The 21,635-nt window shown below is 46.3% G+C and overlaps 1 protein-coding gene across 6 annotated transcripts in view; it reads left to right on the top strand.

Annotated features, from left to right (window-relative positions):
* Nucleotides 1-21,366, top strand: part of LOC110530414 (zinc finger protein 521) — a 184,633-nt gene extending 163,267 nt beyond the window's left edge. For all 6 annotated transcript variants that reach the window (XM_036986053.1, XM_021613442.2, XM_021613444.2 and 3 more), the window contains one exon: nt 19,844-21,366. In XM_036986053.1, coding sequence (XP_036841948.1) covers nt 19,844-19,873 — 30 coding nt within the window. In that variant the 3' untranslated portion in view covers nt 19,874-21,366. The remainder of the gene's footprint in view (nt 1-19,843) is intronic.
* The last annotated feature ends 269 nt before the right edge of the window (nt 21,367-21,635 follow it).

The following is a 21,635-nucleotide window of genomic DNA, read 5'->3' as shown; positions in this document are numbered from 1 at the left end:
CCTCTCAGCAGAATCGAGATGATGGTAGAAGAAAGCGCAGGGATGCAGCTTTTGGTCTTGGCAGAACGCTGGGACAAGACGGCCCCCACTCCAATGTCCGAGGCGTCAACCTCCACCACGAACTGACGGGATGGGTCCAGATGGATCAGGATGGTGGAAGTGCTGAAACGGTGCTTCAGATCCAGAAACACCCAGTCAGCAGCAGGGGACCACATGAACGGAACCTTGGGAGAGGTGAGTGAAGAGGGGGAGGCCAGGGTGTTGTGGAGTTGAATAAAGCTGCAGTGGAAATGAGCAAATCCCAGGAAACGTTGCAGCTGCACTCTGAATGTGGGTTGGGGCCAATTCACCACCGCTCTCATCTGTCAGGATCCATCTGAATGTTCCCTGCAGTGATGACGTATCCCAGAAGGAGACAGTAGTACAATGGAATTTACATTTATCTGCTTTAACAAACAACTGGTTCTCCAGGAAGCGCTGAAGGACTTGTCGGACTTGGAGAACATGCTCTTGAGCTGACCGGGAAAAGACAGGGATGTTGTCGAGGTAGACAAACACAAACCGGTTCAACATGTCACGGAGCACATTGTTGACCAGAGCCTGGAACACTGCAGGAGCGTTGTTCAGACCAAACGGCATAACTAGGTACTCGTAGTCTCCTCTAGCCATGTTGAAGGCTGTCTTCCACTCGTCTCCTTCCCGTATCCAAACCAGGTGGTAGGCGTTCCGAAAGTCCAACTTCCAAAAAATGGTCGCCCCCTGGGGGCACTCAAAAGCCGAGGAGAGGAGTGGAATCGGGTAACACTTTTTTACAGTGATGTCATTGAGGCCCCAGTAGTTGATACAGAGGTGCAGGGTTTTGTCCTTCTTTTTCACAAAACCCTGCACCGGCAGGGGAGGATGAAGGATGCATGGTCCCAGCAGTTAAAGAGTCCTCAATGTATACCACCATGGTCTTGGTGTCCGGGTCAGACAGGTGTCCGGCCGGAGGTCAGTAGCACAATCGTAGGGTTGATGCGGAGGAAGGGATGTGGCGCGAGCCTTGTTGAAAACCTCCCGGAGGTCCTGGTACTCTGCGCGAACCGCGGAGAGATCCAAGGCTTTTCACAAGCCCACAGAACGACGTCCCAGGGCAAGCTGCGCTGCCTTAAGGTAATGTGCATTGCAGAATGGGCTCCAATCCAGGATAGAAGGAGTAGCTCAGTCAATCAGGTTTTTTTTCCTCTGGAGCCATGAAAATCCCAAAGCCACAGGTGTATGAGGAGATCAAATTAGTAGAAACTGTATGGGATCATTGTGATTACCTGACACTCGCTGGTTAACGGGAACCGTACTATGAGTGACCCTGTCAACGGAGCATCAGTCCAAAGCACTGGCGTCCATGGGAATAGAGAGGAGTTGAGTAGAGATACCCAGCTCAGATACCAGGGAAGCGTCCATGAAGCTCTCGTCAGCCCCAGAGTCAATGAGCACCCGGAGAGATTCTGACCAGTCAGCCCACAGCAGGATAGCGTGCAGTGGAGTGTGAGTAATGGGAGTTTGGAGACTCCCTGTATGGCCCACCAGCGTTCCCGTACCTACTGATGAGCCTGATATTTTACTGGACAGGTGGATATGTCCTGAATGTCCTGTTGTACCACACTACAGGCAACTGTTGGCGCTCAGCCTGCGTAAATGTTCATTAGGAGACATTCGAGCCCTGCTCTGTTGCATGGGTTCAGGAGGAGATGAGCCGCTAGTCCCAGATGATCCCCGAGGGGTCTCGGGCTTTCTTGGGAATGCAGGCGTCGGGGACTTCCGGGGTTCTTCGGAGGCGAGGGTGAAACCGTGGACAAGCGTGTGTGGCTGAGAACAGACCTTCTCTCCCTCCTGCGTTCCCGGAGGCGCCCATCAATCAATATAGTCAAGGCTATGAAGGAGTTGTGGTCCCTGGGTAACTCCCGGGCAGTGAATTCCTTTTTGATTTCCTCCAATGATCCATGAAGGTTAGGTGTTGAACAGGGACTCCGGGTTCCAGGCTCTCTCGGCGGCCAGCGTACGAAAGTCAACCGCGTAGTCTGCCACACTGCGGGAGTCTAGATGAAGTAGCTTCTCAGCCGCCTCTCTCCCAGACACATGGGAATAAAACACCTTCCTTACATTCTCCATGAAATCTCCAGACTAGGGCAAACAGCGGATTGTTGATCCCACATCCCTGTAGCCCAATCGAGCACCCTTCCAGATATCAGTGTTCTAAGATACTCTATTTTTGACCAATCCAAAGGAAATGAAGAGGGCTGTGGATCAAAGATGAGCGAGAACTGGCTGAGAAACTCACGGCTGGTTCCAGGATCCAGGAGGTTTCCATTGTGGCTTGCTCTAGTAATGAGTTGAACATAGAGTTAAAGTCGGAAGTTTACATACACCTTAGCCAAATACATTTAAACCCAGTTTTTCACAATTCCTGACATTTAATCCTAGTAACACTTCCTTGTCTTAGGTCAGTTAGGATCACCACTTTATTTTAAGAATGTGAAATGTCAGAATAATAGTAGAGTGATTTATTTCAGCTTTTCTTTCTTTCATCACATTCGCAGTGGGTCAGAAGTTTACATACACACAATTAGTATTTGGTAGCATTGCCTTGAAATTGTTTAACCTGGGTCAAACGTTTCAAGTAGCCTTCCACAAGCTTCCCACAATAAGTTGGGTGATTTTTGGCCCATTCCTCCTTGGCCTCGTTGCTCCTTGCTCGCATACGTTTTTTCAGTTCTGCCCAAAAATGTTCTATGGGATTGAGGTAAGGTCTTTGTGATGGCCACTCCAATACCTTGACTTTGTTGTCCTTAAGCCATTTTGCCACAACTTTGGAAGTATGCTTGGGGTCACTTCAACTGTATGGTCAAGGAGTTCTTCCAAGGTATGGAGTCCCTCCATAAGGTTCTGAAGTAGCTCCTCGTGTCTTCCAATGGTGGCTCCTTGCAGGAAGAGCTGGTCTGAGTCTACTGGATTGAGGGCATGCAGAGGTTTGTAATCCAAGGCAGAGTCATCAAGGGACAGAACGGCAGGCAGGCTCAGGGTAGACATAAAGGTCAGAACCTGGAAGACTAGTAAACAGAACTAGAGAGAAGGTAACACACGTAAAAGACGCTGGGATGACTTGACGAGTCTTGACGAACTGCCTAACAGACAAACAGAAAACGCAGGTATAAATACACAGGGGATAATGGAGAAAAATGTGAGACACCTGGTGGGGGGTGGAGACAAGCACAAGACAGGTGAAACGGATCATGGTGTGATAAATGATGGCTCTTTTTTCTATCCAGCCAGACTATTCCAGCTATTACTCATTTATTACATGGCTATTATCCACATAACCACATGCCAGAGGCTAGACACAATAAGACACACACCAAAGTCTCCCCACTCCACGCTAGCCCCAGAGCTGTACTGAATGTCCACGTGTCCCCAGACACCTCACTTCAAACAAAGCGGTTGGTTACCAAGGAGACCATAGCGGTGGTGGCCAAACAGCGACAAGGTCAGCCCTCCCTACGCCCAAATAAATCAAATCAAATTTTATTGGTCGCATACACATATTTATCAGATGTTATTGCGGGTGTAGCAAAATGCTTGTGCTCCGAGCTCCAACACTGCAGTAGCATCTAAAAACAATTCACAATAATACACACAAATCTAAAAATGGAATTAAGAAAAATATAAATGTTAGATTGAGCAATGTCAGAGTGGCATTGACTAAAATACAGTAGAATAGAATACAGTATATACTAATACAGTCAATTAGTGTTGACTATGGAGAGTGACAGCTGCTAGTTTTATTAGTTGTATTTATTTATTTGATTGTATTCTTCATAAGCCAAACAGGAAGAGATTGCACCCCTAGTGGTTGTGCCAACAGTATGGAATGGAGATCAATGCAAGCAAAGGGGGACTGAGTCAATACTGGCCTGGGTTCAATTAAACCCGCAATCACTGCTCAGACAGAACCCAGGGAATGTAGCACTAGGACTGCATTGGCCTTCTCGGTCTGGTCATAGGGGTGAACTTCACGTATATAGGTTAGGTATGATCAGTCTTTTTACAGTATCTGGTGAAAACACCATAGAAAAAAATTGCTATTTAGAGCTTTGTGGAATGAAATAGCATTTGTCCAGTGCTTTGTGTTAGTAGTTCGGATACAGCATGACCCATATGTGTCTCTTAAAGCAGCCCAATGTTCCAGTTTAACCTGTGATCTGTTCTGAGGCCTGTGAGTTCTTTGCTCAGCGTATCTGAGCAGCAGCGTGCTCTGCTCTTATGCATTAATTAAACATCTGACTGATGACTAGCAGTGTGCTGTGGCTGGATCTCTGTGGTTTGGCGCTCCGCTTGCTCCCTGTGCTCCAGATCCAGCTACTGTATGTCAGCAGACTTATGTCCGCTACGAGCAGAGAGGTAGTTTTAGCACACACTCAGTAGATATGGGGGGCATAGCCACTACTGTTTAGACATGGGGGGCATAGCCACTACTGTGTAGACACGGGGGGCATAGCCACTACTGTTTAGACATGGGGGGATAGCCACTACTGTTTAGACATGGGGGGATAGCCACTACTGTTTAGACATGGGGGGCTTGGCCACTACTGTTTAGACATGGTGGGCATAGCCACTACTGTTTAGACATGGTGGTCATAGCCACTACTGTTTAGACATGGTGGTCATAGCCACTACTGTTTAGAAATGGTGGTCATAGCCACTACTGTTTAGTCATGGGGGGCATAGCCACTACTGTTTAGACATGGGGGGCATAGCCACTACTGTTTAGACATGGTGGTCATAGCCACTACTGTTTAGACATGGGGGGCATAGCCACTCCTGTTTAGACATGGTGGTCATAGCCACTACTGTTTAGACATGGGGGGCATAGCCACTCCTGTTTAGACACGGGGGGCATAGCCACTACTGTTTAGACATGGTGGTCATAGCCACTACTGTTTAGACATGGGGGGCATAACCACTACTGTTTAGACATGGGGGGCACAGCCACTCCTGTTTAGACACGGGGGGCATAGCCACTACTGTTTAGACATGGTGGTCATAGCCACTACTGTTTAGACATGGGGGGCATAGCCACTACTGTTTAGACATGGTGGTCATAGCCACTACTGTTTAGACATGGGGGGCATAGCCACTATTGTTTAGACATGGGAGGGATAGCCACTAATGTTTAGACATGGTGGCCATAGCCACTACTGTTTAGACATGGGGGGCATAGCCACTACTGTTTAGACATGGGGGGCATAGCCACTACTGTTTAGACATGGGGGGCATAGCCACTACTGTTTAGACATGGGGGGGATAGCCACTACTGTTTGACATTGGGGATTGCCACTACTGTTTAGACATGGGGGGATAGCCACTACTGTTTAGACATGGGGGGCATAGCCACTACTGTTTAGACATGGGGGGATTGCCACTACTGTTTAGACATGGGGGGGATAGCCACTACTGTTTAGACATGGGGGGATAGCCACTACTGTTTAGACATGGTGGTCATAGCCACTACTGTTTCGACATGGGGGGCATAGCCACTACTGTTTAGACATGGGGCGATAGCCACTACTGTTTAGACATGGGGGGGATAACCACTACTGTTTAGACATGGAGGGGATGCCACAACTGTTTAGACATAGGGGGATAGCCGCTACTGTTTGACATGGGGGGATAGCCACTACTGTTTGACATGGGGGGATAGCCACTACTGTTTGACATGGTGGTCATAGCCACTACTGTTTAGACATGGTGGTCATAGCCACTACTTTATAGACATGGTGGTCATAGCCACTACTTTATAGACATGGTGGTCATAGCCACTACTGTTTTGACATGGGGGCATAGTCACTACTGTTTAGACATGGGGGGGATAGCCACTACTGTTTAGACATGGGCGGCATATCCACTACTGTTTAGACATAGGGGGATAGCCACTACTGTTTAGACATGGGGGGCTTGGCCACTACTGTTTAGACATGGGGGGATAGCCACTACTGTTTGACATTGGGGATTGCCACTACTGTTTAGTCATGGGGAAATAGCCACTACTGTTTAGAGATAGAGGGATAGCCACTACTGTTTAGACATGGGGGGATAGCCACTACTGTTTGACATTGGGGATAGCCACTACTGTTTAGTCATGGGGAAATAGCCACTACTGTTTAGACATAGAGGGATAGCCACTACTGTTTAGACATGGGGGGATAGCCACTACTCTTTAGACATTGGTGGATAGCCACTACTGTTTAGACATGGTGGTCATAGCCACTACTGTTTAGAAATGGTGGTCATAGCCACTACTGTTTAGTCATGGGGGGCATAGCCACTACTGTTTAGACATGGGGGGCATAGCCACTACTGTTTAGACATGGTGGTCATAGCCACTACTGTTTAGACATGGGGGGCATAGCCACTCCTGTTTAGACATGGTGGTCATAGCCACTACTGTTTAGACATGGGGGGCATAGCCACTCCTGTTTAGACACGGGGGGCATAGCCACTACTGTTTAGACATGGTGGTCATAGCCACTACTGTTTAGACATGGTGGTCATAGCCACTACTGTTTAGACATGGGGGGCATAGCCACTACTGTTTAGACATGGGGGGCACAGCCACTCCTGTTTAGACACGGGGGGCATAGCCACTACTGTTTAGACATGGTGGTCATAGCCACTACTGTTTAGACATGGGGGGCATAGCCACTACTGTTTAGACATGGTGGTCATAGCCACTACTGTTTAGACATGGGGGGCATAGCCACTATTGTTTAGACATGGGAGGGATAGCCACTAATGTTTAGACATGGTGGCCATACCCACTACTGTTTAGACATGGGGGGCATAGCCACTACTGTTTAGACATGGGGGGCATAGCCACTACTGTTTAGACATGGGGGGCATAGCCACTACTGTTTAGACATGGGGGGGATAGCCACTACTGTTTGACATTGGGGATTGCCACTACTGTTTAGACATGGGGGGATAGCCACTACTGTTTAGACATGGGGGGCATAGCCACTACTGTTTAGACATGGGGGGATTGCCACTACTGTTTAGACATGGGGGGGATAGCCACTACTGTTTAGACATGGGGGGATAGCCACTACTGTTTAGACATGGTGGTCATAGCCACTACTGTTTCGACATGGGGGGCATAGCCACTACTGTTTAGACATGGGGCGATAGCCACTACTGTTTAGACATGGGGGGGATAACCACTACTGTTTAGACATGGAGGGGATGCCACAACTGTTTAGACATAGGGGGATAGCCGCTACTGTTTGACATGGGGGGATAGCCACTACTGTTTGACATGGGGGGATAGCACATACTGTTTGACATGGTGGTCATAGCCACTACTGTTTAGACATGGTGGTCATAGCCACTACTTTATAGACATGGTGGTCATAGCCACTACTTTATAGACATGGTGGTCATAGCCACTACTGTTTTGACATGGGGGCATAGTCACTACTGTTTAGACATGGGGGGGATAGCCACTACTGTTTAGACATGGGCGGCATATCCACTACTGTTTAGACATAGGGGGATAGCCACTACTGTTTAGACATGGGGGGCTTGGCCACTACTGTTTAGACATGGGGGGATAGCCACTACTGTTTGACATTGGGGATTGCCACTACTGTTTAGTCATGGGGAAATAGCCACTACTGTTTAGAGATAGAGGGATAGCCACTACTGTTTAGACATGGGGGGATAGCCACTACTGTTTGACATTGGGGATAGCCACTACTGTTTAGTCATGGGGAAATAGCCACTACTGTTTAGACATAGAGGGATAGCCACTACTGTTTAGACATGGGGGGATAGCCACTACTCTTTAGACATTGGTGGATAGCCACTACTGTTTAGACATGGTGGTCATAGCCACTACTGTTTAGAAATGGTGGTCATAGCCACTACTGTTTAGTCATGGGGGGCATAGCCACTACTGTTTAGACATGGGGGGCATAGCCACTACTGTTTAGACATGGTGGTCATAGCCACTACTGTTTAGACATGGGGGGCATAGCCACTCCTGTTTAGACATGGTGGTCATAGCCACTACTGTTTAGACATGGGGGGCATAGCCACTCCTGTTTAGACACGGGGGGCATAGCCACTACTGTTTAGACATGGTGGTCATAGCCACTACTGTTTAGACATGGTGGTCATAGCCACTACTGTTTAGACATGGGGGGCATAGCCACTACTGTTTAGACATGGGGGGCACAGCCACTCCTGTTTAGACACGGGGGGCATAGCCACTACTGTTTAGACATGGTGGTCATAGCCACTACTGTTTAGACATGGGGTGCATAGCCACTACTGTTTAGACATGGTGGTCATAGCCACTACTGTTTAGACATGGGGGGCATAGCCACTATTGTTTAGACATGGGAGGGATAGCCACTAATGTTTAGACATGGTGGCCATAGCCACTACTGTTTAGACATGGGGGGCATAGCCACTACTGTTTAGACATGGGGGGCATAGCCACTACTGTTTAGACATGGGGGGCATAGCCACTACTGTTTAGACATGGGGGGGATAGCCACTACTGTTTGACATTGGGGATTGCCACTACTGTTTAGACATGGGGGGATAGCCACTACTGTTTAGACATGGGGGGCATAGCCACTACTGTTTAGACATGGGGGGATTGCCACTACTGTTTAGACATGGGGGGGATAGCCACTACTGTTTAGACATGGGGGGATAGCCACTACTGTTTAGACATGGTGGTCATAGCCACTACTGTTTCGACATGGGGGGCATAGCCACTACTGTTTAGACATGGGGCGATAGCCACTACTGTTTAGACATGGGGGGGATAACCACTACTGTTTAGACATGGAGGGGATGCCACAACTGTTTAGACATAGGGGGATAGCCGCTACTGTTTGACATGGGGGGATAGCCACTACTGTTTGACATGGGGGGATAGCCACTACTGTTTGACATGGTGGTCATAGCCACTACTGTTTAGACATGGTGGTCATAGCCACTACTTTATAGACATGGTGGTCATAGCCACTACTTTATAGACATGGTGGTCATAGCCACTACTGTTTTGACATGGGGGCATAGTCACTACTGTTTAGACATGGGGGGGATAGCCACTACTGTTTAGACATGGGCGGCATATCCACTACTGTTTAGACATAGGGGGATAGCCACTACTGTTTAGACATGGGGGGCTTGGCCACTACTGTTTAGACATGGGGGGATAGCCACTACTGTTTGACATTGGGGATTGCCACTACTGTTTAGTCATGGGGAAATAGCCACTACTGTTTAGAGATAGAGGGATAGCCACTACTGTTTAGACATGGGGGGATAGCCACTACTGTTTGACATTGGGGATAGCCACTACTGTTTAGTCATGGGGAAATAGCCACTACTGTTTAGACATAGAGGGATAGCCACTACTGTTTAGACATGGGGGGATAGCCACTACTCTTTAGACATTGGTGGATAGCCACTACTGTTTAGGCATGGGGGGATAGCCACTACTGTTTAGACATGGGGGGATAGCCACTACTGTTTAGACATGGGGGGATAGCCACTACTCTTTAGACATGGGTGGATAGCCAGTACTGTTTTGACATGGTGGGCATTGCCACTACTGTTTAGACATGGGGGGATAGCCACTACTGCTTAGACGTGGGGAGTAACAACTACTGCTTAGGCATGGGGGGATAGCCGTTGCTAGGACTGTGAGCTGTATGACAATAAAAACAATTGTGCAGGGTCTTGGATGGAATCAGGTAGCAGAAGTAAGGGGAGTTAGTGCTGGAATCACTTTCAGTTCTTGTTGATATGAATATATGAGTTTGAAGAAAGTTTCCATTGCAGACATGCATTCAAAATAAAATAGATTGTTTTGTCATTTTTCTGTCTTTCAATGTCAGTTGAAAATTACCTGACAACTCCCTGAATTGTCCTTTAGCAAACTATTCAATCATTGTTGTGAATTGGTGCGCATACAACGTGTCAACAAATGTTTACCATTTCAATTATGTCTCTTTGAGGCCTAATGAGAATCTGATGTTATTCACCTGGCCTGGACTGTGCTCTCTGTTGCCTGGCATTACGCTTGTATAATATAATGTCTCCTCGACTTTCCCCCAGTTTGAGGGGTCTCCCGAGACCCAAGCTTAGAGAGTAATTATTGTTCATTCCATCAGCTTTCTGAACACTCTATAAAGTCACAGCTCTGGGTTGTAGTAGACATTCCAGAACCAGAAAGAATGAGTTGAGTTTTTAGTCCTGCTATAGTTTTGCCTAGTTTGTAGATTAGGGACTGACGCATGCCAGATCTTACAACTCCTAGATAGGTATTTTAAGTATCAGCTAACCTCATCATATGTTATAGCAATCTGTCAGTCGATTACACAGTCGATAATGTGGCGTGCAACCATTGGTTGATGCATGCAATGCCTGAGCAGGGGACATGACCTAGAGTAAACGAGAGGTTTAAAATGGCAGCTGATCTGTTTGGCTTTTTCCTCTGCAGGGCTGATGTAACAGGTACACCTCTGTTGCCTTGCTACACTGGAGCCCAGACCGGTGCTATTGATGGAGACCAGAGGAATTGGAAACTACATAAAGAATGATTAGTTAATAAATCAACTCCCCAGCCTGCATGCACTTTCCCTGTCTCTCTCCTCCCTCTCTCTATCTCTCTTCCTCTCCTCCTTCTCTGTTAAATTCTTTAAGACATTTGCATGGGTTTTCATAGGTACACAGGACCCCTGCCGGGCATTCTCCCTCCCTCCCTCCATTCCCTCTCACCCCCCGAGGGCGTTCCAGCAATATGATGTAATCTGATGAAAGAAGGCGGTTGGAGGGTTAACGGTGGCAGAGAGCCAATCGATGGAGCAGAGAGAGGGGGAAGAAGAGCCTTCCCAGTCACAGGCTTTATTCGGGAGAGAGATGGATGCTCATTATTGATCAGAGCAAAACTTTATTTAGTGGAGAATTGACTGTTAAGGGTTTTACCTGGGCTTTGCTGGTAACTGGGACCTGCAGTTACCAGTATAGCAGCGTGTTGTATGTAGCCCAGCGGGTGGTCGGGAAGAAGAACCATGGGGGGTAAGGGAGAGTGTGGCTAAGAGAGGGGGAGATTGAGGATAAGATAGGGGGTGATGCGGGGTAAGTGAGTGTGAGATTGGGGGTTAGGAAGAAAGAAGATGGGGTAGCAAGGAGATTGGTGGTAAGGGGTCAGTCAATCTGTTATGAATTGACATGATTGATTTAGGTGACATTGGTGGGCTGAGGCTAGGAGCTGAGGCAGTGTATTTGCTCTATTTCACTGTGTGAATGGTTGCACACATTGGCCTTCAAGAATTTCATAAAATGATAGAGTCGAAATTGAATGATGAGTTCTTATTTTCTCTCCCTCTATCACTCTCTCCCTCCCCCTTTCTCCACTGATATACAGAACAGTATCTATCTTCCACTCTGTGGAGTTCAATATCCACAGAGGTAAAGGTATCATTTTCCTTTTACCTTTTTTTTAATCTCTTTCATTCTTTCTTTCTTGTCTTTCTATTTCCCTCCAGCCTGCATGGCTGCCACGGCCACTGAAGTCGTTTAGCACCGTCCTTGAAAAAGCCCTCAGTGAGAAAACTACTGGCATGTTTAAGGAAAAGGTAGAATGCAGTGTGTGTCAGACAAAGCTGGGATGTGCAAGGGGTAGGGTGGTGGAGATGGAGGGGGGGTACTCCCCAGGGGGGTTATTTTCCCCTCTAATAGCTGTTACGAGCCCTACATTATATCCAAGGAGCTACATTCCTTTGGGGTCCAGACACACACACATACACATACACACAAACACACACGCACACACACACACACAGTACACATACAGTACACAAACACACACACACGCAGGCACACTCTCTCTCCCTCTCTCTCTCTCTAACACACATAGAAAAAAGCACACACACACTCTCCCGGCCGCTTTGCTCGCTCCGTGTCAATATCCTGCCATTTGAAGTCACGTACTGCAGGGGCTTCTGGGAGTCACCGAGGAGCCAGGCTGACGGGTAATGGGCCGCATTCATTAATAAGGTTGCCGTGCTCCTGTCCCTCCCCGGCAATGCCACGGATGTCTTCACCGGGGGGATGGGAGGTGGGGGGGGGGGCGTCCCGTGGGGAGTCTCCTCCCAGACTCACTTAAAGGAGCTTTATTTCATCGAGAGAAGAGAGGAAAGAGAGAGAGAGGAGAGGGAAGCAGAGGAGAGAAGAGAAGCCGGGACCGGCTCTTTAAAATGAAGTGCGGGGGCCCAGATGGGGCCCCAGGCAAGCCGAGGCTAACCCTTCTAGGGGTCAAACTCCCTCCTGCCCCCGTCAAACAGCTTATTACCCCACCTGTCGGAAAGTAATCGCCCCGGCTGAAAGGAAAGCTGTCGAGGTGTTTAAATGCTTTATATGGAGGCACTTGAAACGGTAAAGAGGGAGGGGATGGAAGGGAGGGGACAAATGGACGTGGCCTAGCCTGCCTTAGGGATTCTGCTATGTTGATAAGACTGAAGGTGACTGCAGTCAGTGCATTAGTAAACTCACCTTTATGGCTCAGGCTCGCTGAAGGAGTCACAACCTTTTGTGGTTCAGGGTCTTTCCATGTTGTTTATTCAAAGAGAATTCAAACCTATCCGGAGTAGGAGTTTGCTTATGTGTGAGGGTGTGTTTGAACTGTATGTCACTGTTCTTCTTTGTGTGTGTAATCAGCGTACTGATGAGTGTTTGACAGGTGTGCCTAGTCCGTGGAAGTGTAGCGAGTCCAAGGCCATGTTTTTAACAGAGCGCAGCAAGTGGGGCATGTGGTTTGCATTAAAGGGATTAGCAGTCACTTCAAAAGATGACCTGGATTTGGCCCACCAGGGACACCAGTTACACACCCCCTGGTCCACACACACACACACACACACACACACACACTCCCTCCTTTAAAGAACCTAGCTGGCGCAGCTGCCCCCACTACAACCACTCTCCCTCACTGCACCACACCCCACTTGTGTGTGTGTGAGTGTTTGTGTGTGTGTGCAGGGTTGCATAGGTTACTTTCTAAATGTAATCTGTTACAGTTACTAGTCCAAAACTGTCCTGTCCAAAATTGTAATCAGTAACGTAATTTTGGGATGACCCAAACTCAGTAACGTAATCTGATTACATTCCGTTACTTTTAGATTACTTTCAGCTTAGGCGGCATTAGAAGAAGACAGAAATGTATGTTACCAATTGATCGACATCTATTGCAGAATAAACCAATGTTAAAGTTTAAATAGCTGGCCATATATTGATGTTAAATGTTACTTTATGGGTTGGTTATGAAGACTTCTTCTAACCCATCGCTTTCTACTACATATAATAACACAATTAAATTAAACTCAGCAAAAAAAGAAACGTCCCTTTTTCAGGACCGTGTCTTTCAAAGATAATTAGTTAAAAATCCAAATAACTTCACAGATTTTCATTGTAAAGGTTTAAACACTGTTTCCCATGTTTAATGAACTATAAACAATTAATGAACATGCCCCTGTGGATCGGTCGTTAAGACACTAACAGCTTACAGACGGGAGGCAACTTAGGACACTAAAGAGGCCTTTCGACTGACTCTGAAAAACACCAAAAGAAAGATGGCCAGGGTCCCTGCTCAACTGTGTGAACGTGCCTTAGGCATGCTGCAAGGAAGCATGAGGGCTGCAGATGTGGCCAGGGCAATAAATTGCAATGTCCATACTGTGAGACGCCTAAAGACAGCGCAACAGAGAGACAGAATGGACAGCTGATCGTCTTCACGGTGGCAGACCACGTGCAACAACACCTGCACAGGATCGGTACATCCGAACATCACAGCTGCGGGACAGGTACAGGATGGCAACAACAACTGCCCGAGTTACACTAGGAATGCACAATCCCTCCATCAGGGCTCAGACTGTTCGCAATAGGCTGAGAGAGGCTGGACTGAGGGCTTATAGGCCTGTTGTAAGGCAGGTCATCACTAGACATCACCTGCAACAACGTTGCCTATGGACACAAACCCACCGTCGCTGAACCAGACAGGACTGGCAAAAAGTGCTCTTCACTGACAAGTCGTGGTTTTGTCTCACCAGGGGCGATAGTTGGATTCACATTTATTGTCGAAGGAATGAGTGTTACACCGAGGCCTGTACTCTGGAGCGGGATCGATTTGGAGGTGGAGGGTCTGTCATGGTCTGGGGTGGTGTGTCACAGCATCATCGGACTGAACTTTTCATTGCAGGCAATCTCAAAGCTGTGCGTTTCAGGGAAGACATCCTCCTCCCTCATGTGGTACCCTTCCTGCAGGCTCATCCTGACATGACCCTCCAGCATGACAATGCCACCAGCCATACTGCTCGTTCTGTGTGTGATTTCCTGCAAGACAGGAATGTCAGTGTCCTGTCATGACCAGGGAAGAGCCCAGATCTCAATCCCATTGAGTACGTCTGGGACCTGTTGGATGGGAGGGTGAGGGCTAGGGCGAAATCCCCCCAGAAATGTCTGGGAACTTGCAGGTGCCTTGGTGGAAGAGTGGGGTAACATCTCACAGCAAGAACTGGAAAATCTGGTGCAGTCCACGAGGAGGAGATAAACTGCAGTACGTAATGCAGCTGGTGGCCACAACAGATACTGACTGTTACTTTTGATTTTTGATTTTGACCCCCCCTTTGTTCAGGGACACATTATTCAATTTCTGTTAGTCACATGTCTGCGGAACTTGTTCAGTTTGTCTCAGTTGTTGAATCTTGTTATGTTCATACAAATATTTGCACATGTTAATTAAGTTTGCTGAAAATAAACACAGTTGACAGTGAGAGGACGTTTCTTTTTTTTTGCTGGTTATATCTTTACATTAAAAACCAAAGTCTATCAGAATTAGTCATTCCAATAAATGTTATACCCATTGATCTTCAGGAATAGGACTTGGAAATATGGAAGTATAGATTAGCCAAGTTAAGAATTTATGAGCCAGCCCTACTCTGTTGTTGATGATTTTGTTGTCATGGAGGACTGATTGGGCTCATTGATTCGAGTTGAAAAATAAATGCTGCGCTCATGGAATGGCATGCTTTGACCACTACTGAAAAGTGATATTTACATGTGAAAAATGAATGCCATATGCTGGATTTGCTATAGGCCTATTGGTGACACTTTGATATCTTGATAATATCCAGCTGTTTAAAGGGCAAATCCACAGATGAAACATTAACAAAACGGATGCCCCGTCTCTGTTTTGGTAAAAAGCTGAGGGATGGGCTTGGAGAAATGTAACCACTCTCAGATTAATAGACGGAGCTATTGATGCAAGGACTGACCATCCATGACGAAAAAAAATGTTTAAACCATGTTATGAGGCTGTACAGTGTTTGTTTATATGTACAATGTTTACAAACATTGGAGTAAAACAAGCTTAACAAGGTTCTCAGAGAGTATGACAGTTGAACTAAGCACACGCGGCATGTATAAGTTATATTCTTCAACAATCAATGGATTCCTCCATATATATATATATATATCTTCCGGCGCCGACAGAGATGGCCGCCTCGCTTCGCGTTCCTAGGAAACTATGTAGTTTTTTGTTTTTTTACGTGTTATTTCTTACATTAGTACCCCAGGTCATCTTAGGTTTCATTACATACAGACGAGAAGAACTACTGAATATAAGATCAGCGTCAACTCACCATCAGTACGACCAATAATATGTTTTTCACGACGCGGATCCTGTGTTCTGCCTTACAAACAGGACAACGGAGCGGATCCCATGCAGCGACCCAAAAAAACGACTCAGAAAAAGAGGGAAACGAGGCGGTCTTCTGGTCAGACTCCGGAGACGGGCACACTGTGCACCACTCCCTAGCATTCTTCTTGCCAATGTCCAGTCTCTTGACAACAAGGTTGATGAAATCCAAGCAAGGGTAGCATTCCAGAGGGACATCAGAGACTGTAACGTTCTTTGCTTCACGGAAACGTGGCTCACTGGAGAGACGCTATCCGAGGCGGTGCAGCCAACGGGTTTCTCCACGCATCGCGCAGACAGAAACAAACATCTTTCTGGTAAGAACAGGGGCGGGGGCGTATGCCTTATGGCTAACGTGACATGGTGTGATGAAAGAAACATACAGGAACTCAAATCCTTCTGTTCATCTGATTTAGAATTCCTCACAATCAAATGTAGACCGCATTATCTACCAAGAGAATTCTCTTCGATTATAATCACAGCCGTATATATCCCCCCCAAGCAGACACATCGATGGCTCTGAATGAACTTTATTTGACTCTTTGCAAACTGGAAACCATTTATCCGGAGGCTGCATTCATTGTAGCTGGGGATTTTAACAAGGCTAATCTGAAAACAAGACTCCCTAAATTTTATCAGCATATCGATTGCGCAACCAGGGGTGGAAAGACCTTGGATCATTGTTACTCTAACTTCAGCGACGCATATAAGGCCCTGCCCCCCCTTTCGGAAAAGCTGACCACGACTCCATTTTGTTGACCCCTGCCTACAGACAGAAACTAAAACAAGAGGCTCCCACGCTGAGGTCTGTCCAACGCTGGTCCGACCAAGCTGACTCCACACTCCAAGACTGCTTCCATCACGTGGACTGGGACATGTTTCGTATTGCGTCAGACAACAACATTGACGAATACGCTGATTCGGTGTGCGAGTTCATTAGAACGTGCGCTGAAGATGTCGTTCCCATAGCAACGATTAAAACATTCCCTAACCAGAAAACGTGGATTGATGGCAGCATTCGCGTGAAACTGAAAGCGCGAACCACTGCTTTTAATCAGGGCAAGGTGTCTGGTAACATGACCGAATACAAACAGTGCAGCTATTCCCTCCGCAAGGCTATCAAACAAGCTAAGCGTCAGTACAGAGACAAAGTAGAATCTCAATTCAACGGCTCAGACACAAGAGGCATGTGGCAGGGTCTACAGTCAATCACGGACTACAGGAAGAAATCCAGCCAGGACATATTCAATCAATCCCTATACCAGTCTGCTGTTCCCACATGCTTCAAGAGGGCCACCATTGTTCCTGTTCCCAAGAAAGCTAAGGTAACTGAGCTAAACGACTACCGCCCCGTAGCACTCACTTCCGTCATCATGAAGTGCTTTGAGAGACTAGTCAAGGATCATATCACCTCCACCCTACCTGACACCCTAAACCCACTCCAATTTGCTTACCGCCCAAATAGGTCCACAGACGATGCAATCTCAACCACACTGCACACTGCCCTAACCCATCTGGACAAGAGGAATACCTATGTGAGAATGCTGTTCATTGACTACAGCTCAGCATTCAACACCATAGTACCCTCCAAGCTCGTCATCAAGCTCGAGACCCTGGGTCTCGACCCCGCCCTGTGCAACTGGGTACTGGACTTCCTGACGGGCCGCCCCCAGGTGGTGAGGGTAGGCAACAACATCTCCTCCCCGCTGATCCTCAACACTGGGGCCCCACAAGGGTGCGTTCTGAGCCCTCTCCTGTACTGCCTGTTCACCCACGACTGCGTGGCCACGCACGCCTCCAACTCAACTCCAACTCAATCATCAAGTTTGCGGACGACACAACAGTGGTAGGCTTGATTACCAACAACGACGAGACGGCCTACAGGGAGGAGGTGAGGGCCCTCGGAGTGTGGTGTCAGGAAAATAACCTCACACTCAACGTCAACAAAACTAAGGAGATGATTGTGGACTTCAGGAAACAGCAGAGGGAACACCCCCCTATCCACATTGATGGAACAGTAGTGGAGAGGGTAGCAAGTTTTAAGTTCCTCGGCATACACATCACAGACAAACTGAATTGGTCCACTCACACAGACAGCATTGTGAAGAAGGCGCAGCAGCGTCTCTTCAACCTCAGGAGGCTGAAGAAATTCTGCTTGTCACCAAAAGCACTCACAAACTTCTACAGATGCACAATCGAGAGCATCCTGACGGGCTGTATCACCGCCTGGTACGGCAACTGCTCTGCGCACAACCGTAAGGCTCTCCAGAGGGTAGTGAGGTCTGCACAACGCATCACCGGGGGCAAACTACCTGCCCTCCAGGACACCTACACCACCCGATGTCACAGGAAGGCCATAAAGATCATCAAGGACATCAACCACCGGAGCCACTGCCTGTTCACCCCGCTATCATCCAGAAGGCGAGGTCAGTACAGGTGCATCAAAGCTGGGACCGAGAGACTGAAAAACAGCTTCTATCTCAAGGCCATCAGACTGTTAAACAGCCACCACTAACATTGAGTGGCTGCTGCCAACACACTGACACTGACTCAACTCCAGCCACTTTAATAATGGGAATTGATGGGAAATGATGTAAATATATCACTAGCCACTTTAAACAATGCTACCTTATATACTGTTACTTACCCTACATTATTCATCTCATATGCATACGTATATACTGTACTCTATATCATCGACTGTATCCTTATGTAATACATGTATAACTAGCCACTTTAACTATGCCACTTTGTTTACATACACATCTCATATGTATATACTGTACTCGATACCATCTACTGTATCTTGCCTATGCTGCTCTGTACCATCACTCATTCATATATCCTTATGTACAAATTTTTTATCCCCTTACACTGTGTACAAGACAGTAGTTTTGGAATTGTTAGTTAGATTACTTGTTGGTTATTACTGCATTGTTGGAACTAGAAGCACAAGCATTTCGCTACACTCGCATTAACATCTGCTAACCCTGTGTATGTGACAAATAAAATTTGATTTGATTTGATTTGATTTATATATATACATACATACATACATACATACATACATGCATACATACATACATACATACATACATACATACATACATACATACAGTGGGGAGAACAAGTATTTGATACACTGCCGATTTTGCAGGTTTAACTACTTACAAAGCATGTAGTAATTTTTATCATAGGTACACTTCAACTGTGAGAGACGGAATCTACAACAAAAATCCAGAAAATCACATTGTATGATTTTTAAATAATTAATTTGCATTTTATTGACTGACGAGTTTCAATAAAACTAGTTTCAATGAAACTAGTCAAATTAAGAATTTATTAGCCAGCCCTACTCTGTTGTTCATGATTTTGTTGTGGAATGGCATGCATTGAGCACTACTGAAAAGTGATATTTACAAAAGTAATCCTCAAAGTAATCATCTAGTTTTTCAAAAGAATCTGTAATCTGATTACAATATTTTTGCTGGTAATTTAATGGATCCCTTACATGTAATCTCTTATACTCCCCAACCCTGTGTGTGTGTTAATATATTCCATCACAGATATTACATGGTAACTGTTGTTTCCGTGGCCACAGCCATTGATCTGATGTTGGTATTGATGGTTGGGGATTGAGATGTTGTAGGGAGGGAGATGTTGTCAGCTCCGTGGTGGCGTGTCAGTGTGTCAGGAGAGGACTTAACCATGTTTAATCCCTTGGAGGACCAGAACATATGGCTCCACATAACCATTTACTGCTGCTCGGGTTGATTGGACATACACCCACATCCTGACATTCACCACTTACAACACTACGTTATGTCAATCACTAACCCTCTGAAAAACCAATGGGAATTCATTATTTGGTATTAGGAATATGCCTTAATATTAATGAGAAGATATTCAGTGTTCAAATTCAAACTTTCTAAACGGAGTAAATGTTGAATGAAATGGAATGTCCTTGTGTTGAATTTGATCTTGATTCAGTCGTTTCATTCCTTTCTCTCTCTCTCCCTCTCTGTTCTTCCTCCTGTCCAGAACCACACGCTGACTCAGCACAGCAGCTAACCAGGCAGATCATCACTTGGCCTGAGGAGCAGAGGAGAACCATACGGCGAGGAGGAGAATCATGTCTGACCCAGTCAGTCCTCCAACCACCGTCAGTGCAATAGCCCACTGTCTCTTTTGCACTGAACTTTGGATTCACTTCACATCAGGAAGGACCATGTCAAACAAAAAGAAAAGGACAGATGAAAGACAGAGGTGTGAAAAAAAGACAGAAAAACGTATCTCTTTGTCTGGTCGTCATGTCACCAAAACTGGACAACTATCTTTGTAAATAGAAGTACTTCTTCATGTGTTGCTTAATAACTCCAGCTAAATTGTAGTCTTATACAGTACAGTATTTGCTAATGTACAGTTCAGAACCGGTTGTCTCCAAAAAATAAAGAGAGAAAAAAAGCTAAACAGAGAATGCCACTGTCAACAAGAAGATGTGGAACTCATCCACAATATGTTGGCGAAACAGGGTGCCAATGTGGGGTATTATTATATAGGGAACATGAAGTTGTGGTATGGTCAGTAAGGTCCCTTTTCATCAGCGCACATTTCCTGTATGTGACACTATCCTGACCTGGTCACTTATGACAGAAGGGTGTAGCAGGATGCTTGATCACCAGCAGAGCCTGACATGACATCACAGGTCTCATTCCAACATGGCTGCCATTCCAGTTGACCAGCTGAGGACTAAGTTGTGCATTTAATCTGGTCCGCCTGCCTAACTGCACATGGACAAGTTCAAATGAGACAAAGAAAAAAAAAGAAAAAAATGGAGAAAAACAGGACAGGGTTCTGATATATGCAAAAGCAGTGACACAGATTTGAAAAGGCCAGCTAGCTACTCTGGTTGGCACGGTAACATAGACATTGTCAACCCCCCTGTGTCTCCTAGAGCATCATGGGAAATCTCCAGCCCACTGACTCAAACCTGTACGTTTCTGTTATTAATGTTTACTGCTCGTTCAAGCCTGGAGATTACTGGAAAAATTATGTCATTTTTCTTAGCTCTTTGTATTACATTTTTTTTGCAATGGGGAATAAATCCATTTTGATTTGGGGTCGTGGGGGAGACTACATGTATTAGGTCTCTCTGGGGGATGTGCTTAAACTTATGTCCTGGGCTCTCCTTGAGAACTCCCAACTCCTCCTCTTTCTTCCCTGTTTCCTGCGGTATCCCATTGCTCTGCTCTCTGCTCAAGCTGGAAGCCAATGTGGCATTATAATACACCAATATAAATCATTCTGTTATGTAAATGTTTTTGCATTCATTGAACCTGAGATGCACTTTTGTATGAAACTTTAATGTTTTGATCTTTTGATTGAGAATTGTTCGTACTCAGTTTACAGGAAATTAACCACCATCTCCTGCTTCAGCAAAAGGACAATTATCTTGTCTGTTATTCAAATGTTATTGTACAAATATGGAGTTCTGTATTTGGCAGACCTCGTTTTTTTTTGGTGTTGCACATGTGATGGAAATATTAAAACTGTATGAAAAATGCTGTGTGTGTGTGTGTGTGTGTGTGTGTGTGTGTGTGTGTGTGTGTGTGTGTGTGTGTGTGTGTGTGTGTGTGTGTGTGTGTGTGTGTGTGTGTGTGTGTGTGTGTGTGTGTGTGTGTGTGTGTGTGTGCGTGCGTGTGTGTGTGTTTATGCGTGCGTGTGCGTGTGTGTGTGTGTGTGTGTGTGTGTGTGTGTGTGTGTGTGTGTGTGTTTATGCATGCATGTGTGCGTGTGCATACAGTATGTGTGTGGATCAATTAATTTGATTAAG

Source organism: Oncorhynchus mykiss, chromosome 8 (genome assembly GCF_013265735.2).
Source record: "Oncorhynchus mykiss isolate Arlee chromosome 8, USDA_OmykA_1.1, whole genome shotgun sequence".
In the NCBI taxonomy this organism is placed as follows: Eukaryota; Metazoa; Chordata; class Actinopteri; order Salmoniformes; family Salmonidae; genus Oncorhynchus; species Oncorhynchus mykiss.
Note: the sequence above shows the minus strand (reverse complement) of the source record. Positions and strands in the feature narration are given on the sequence as shown.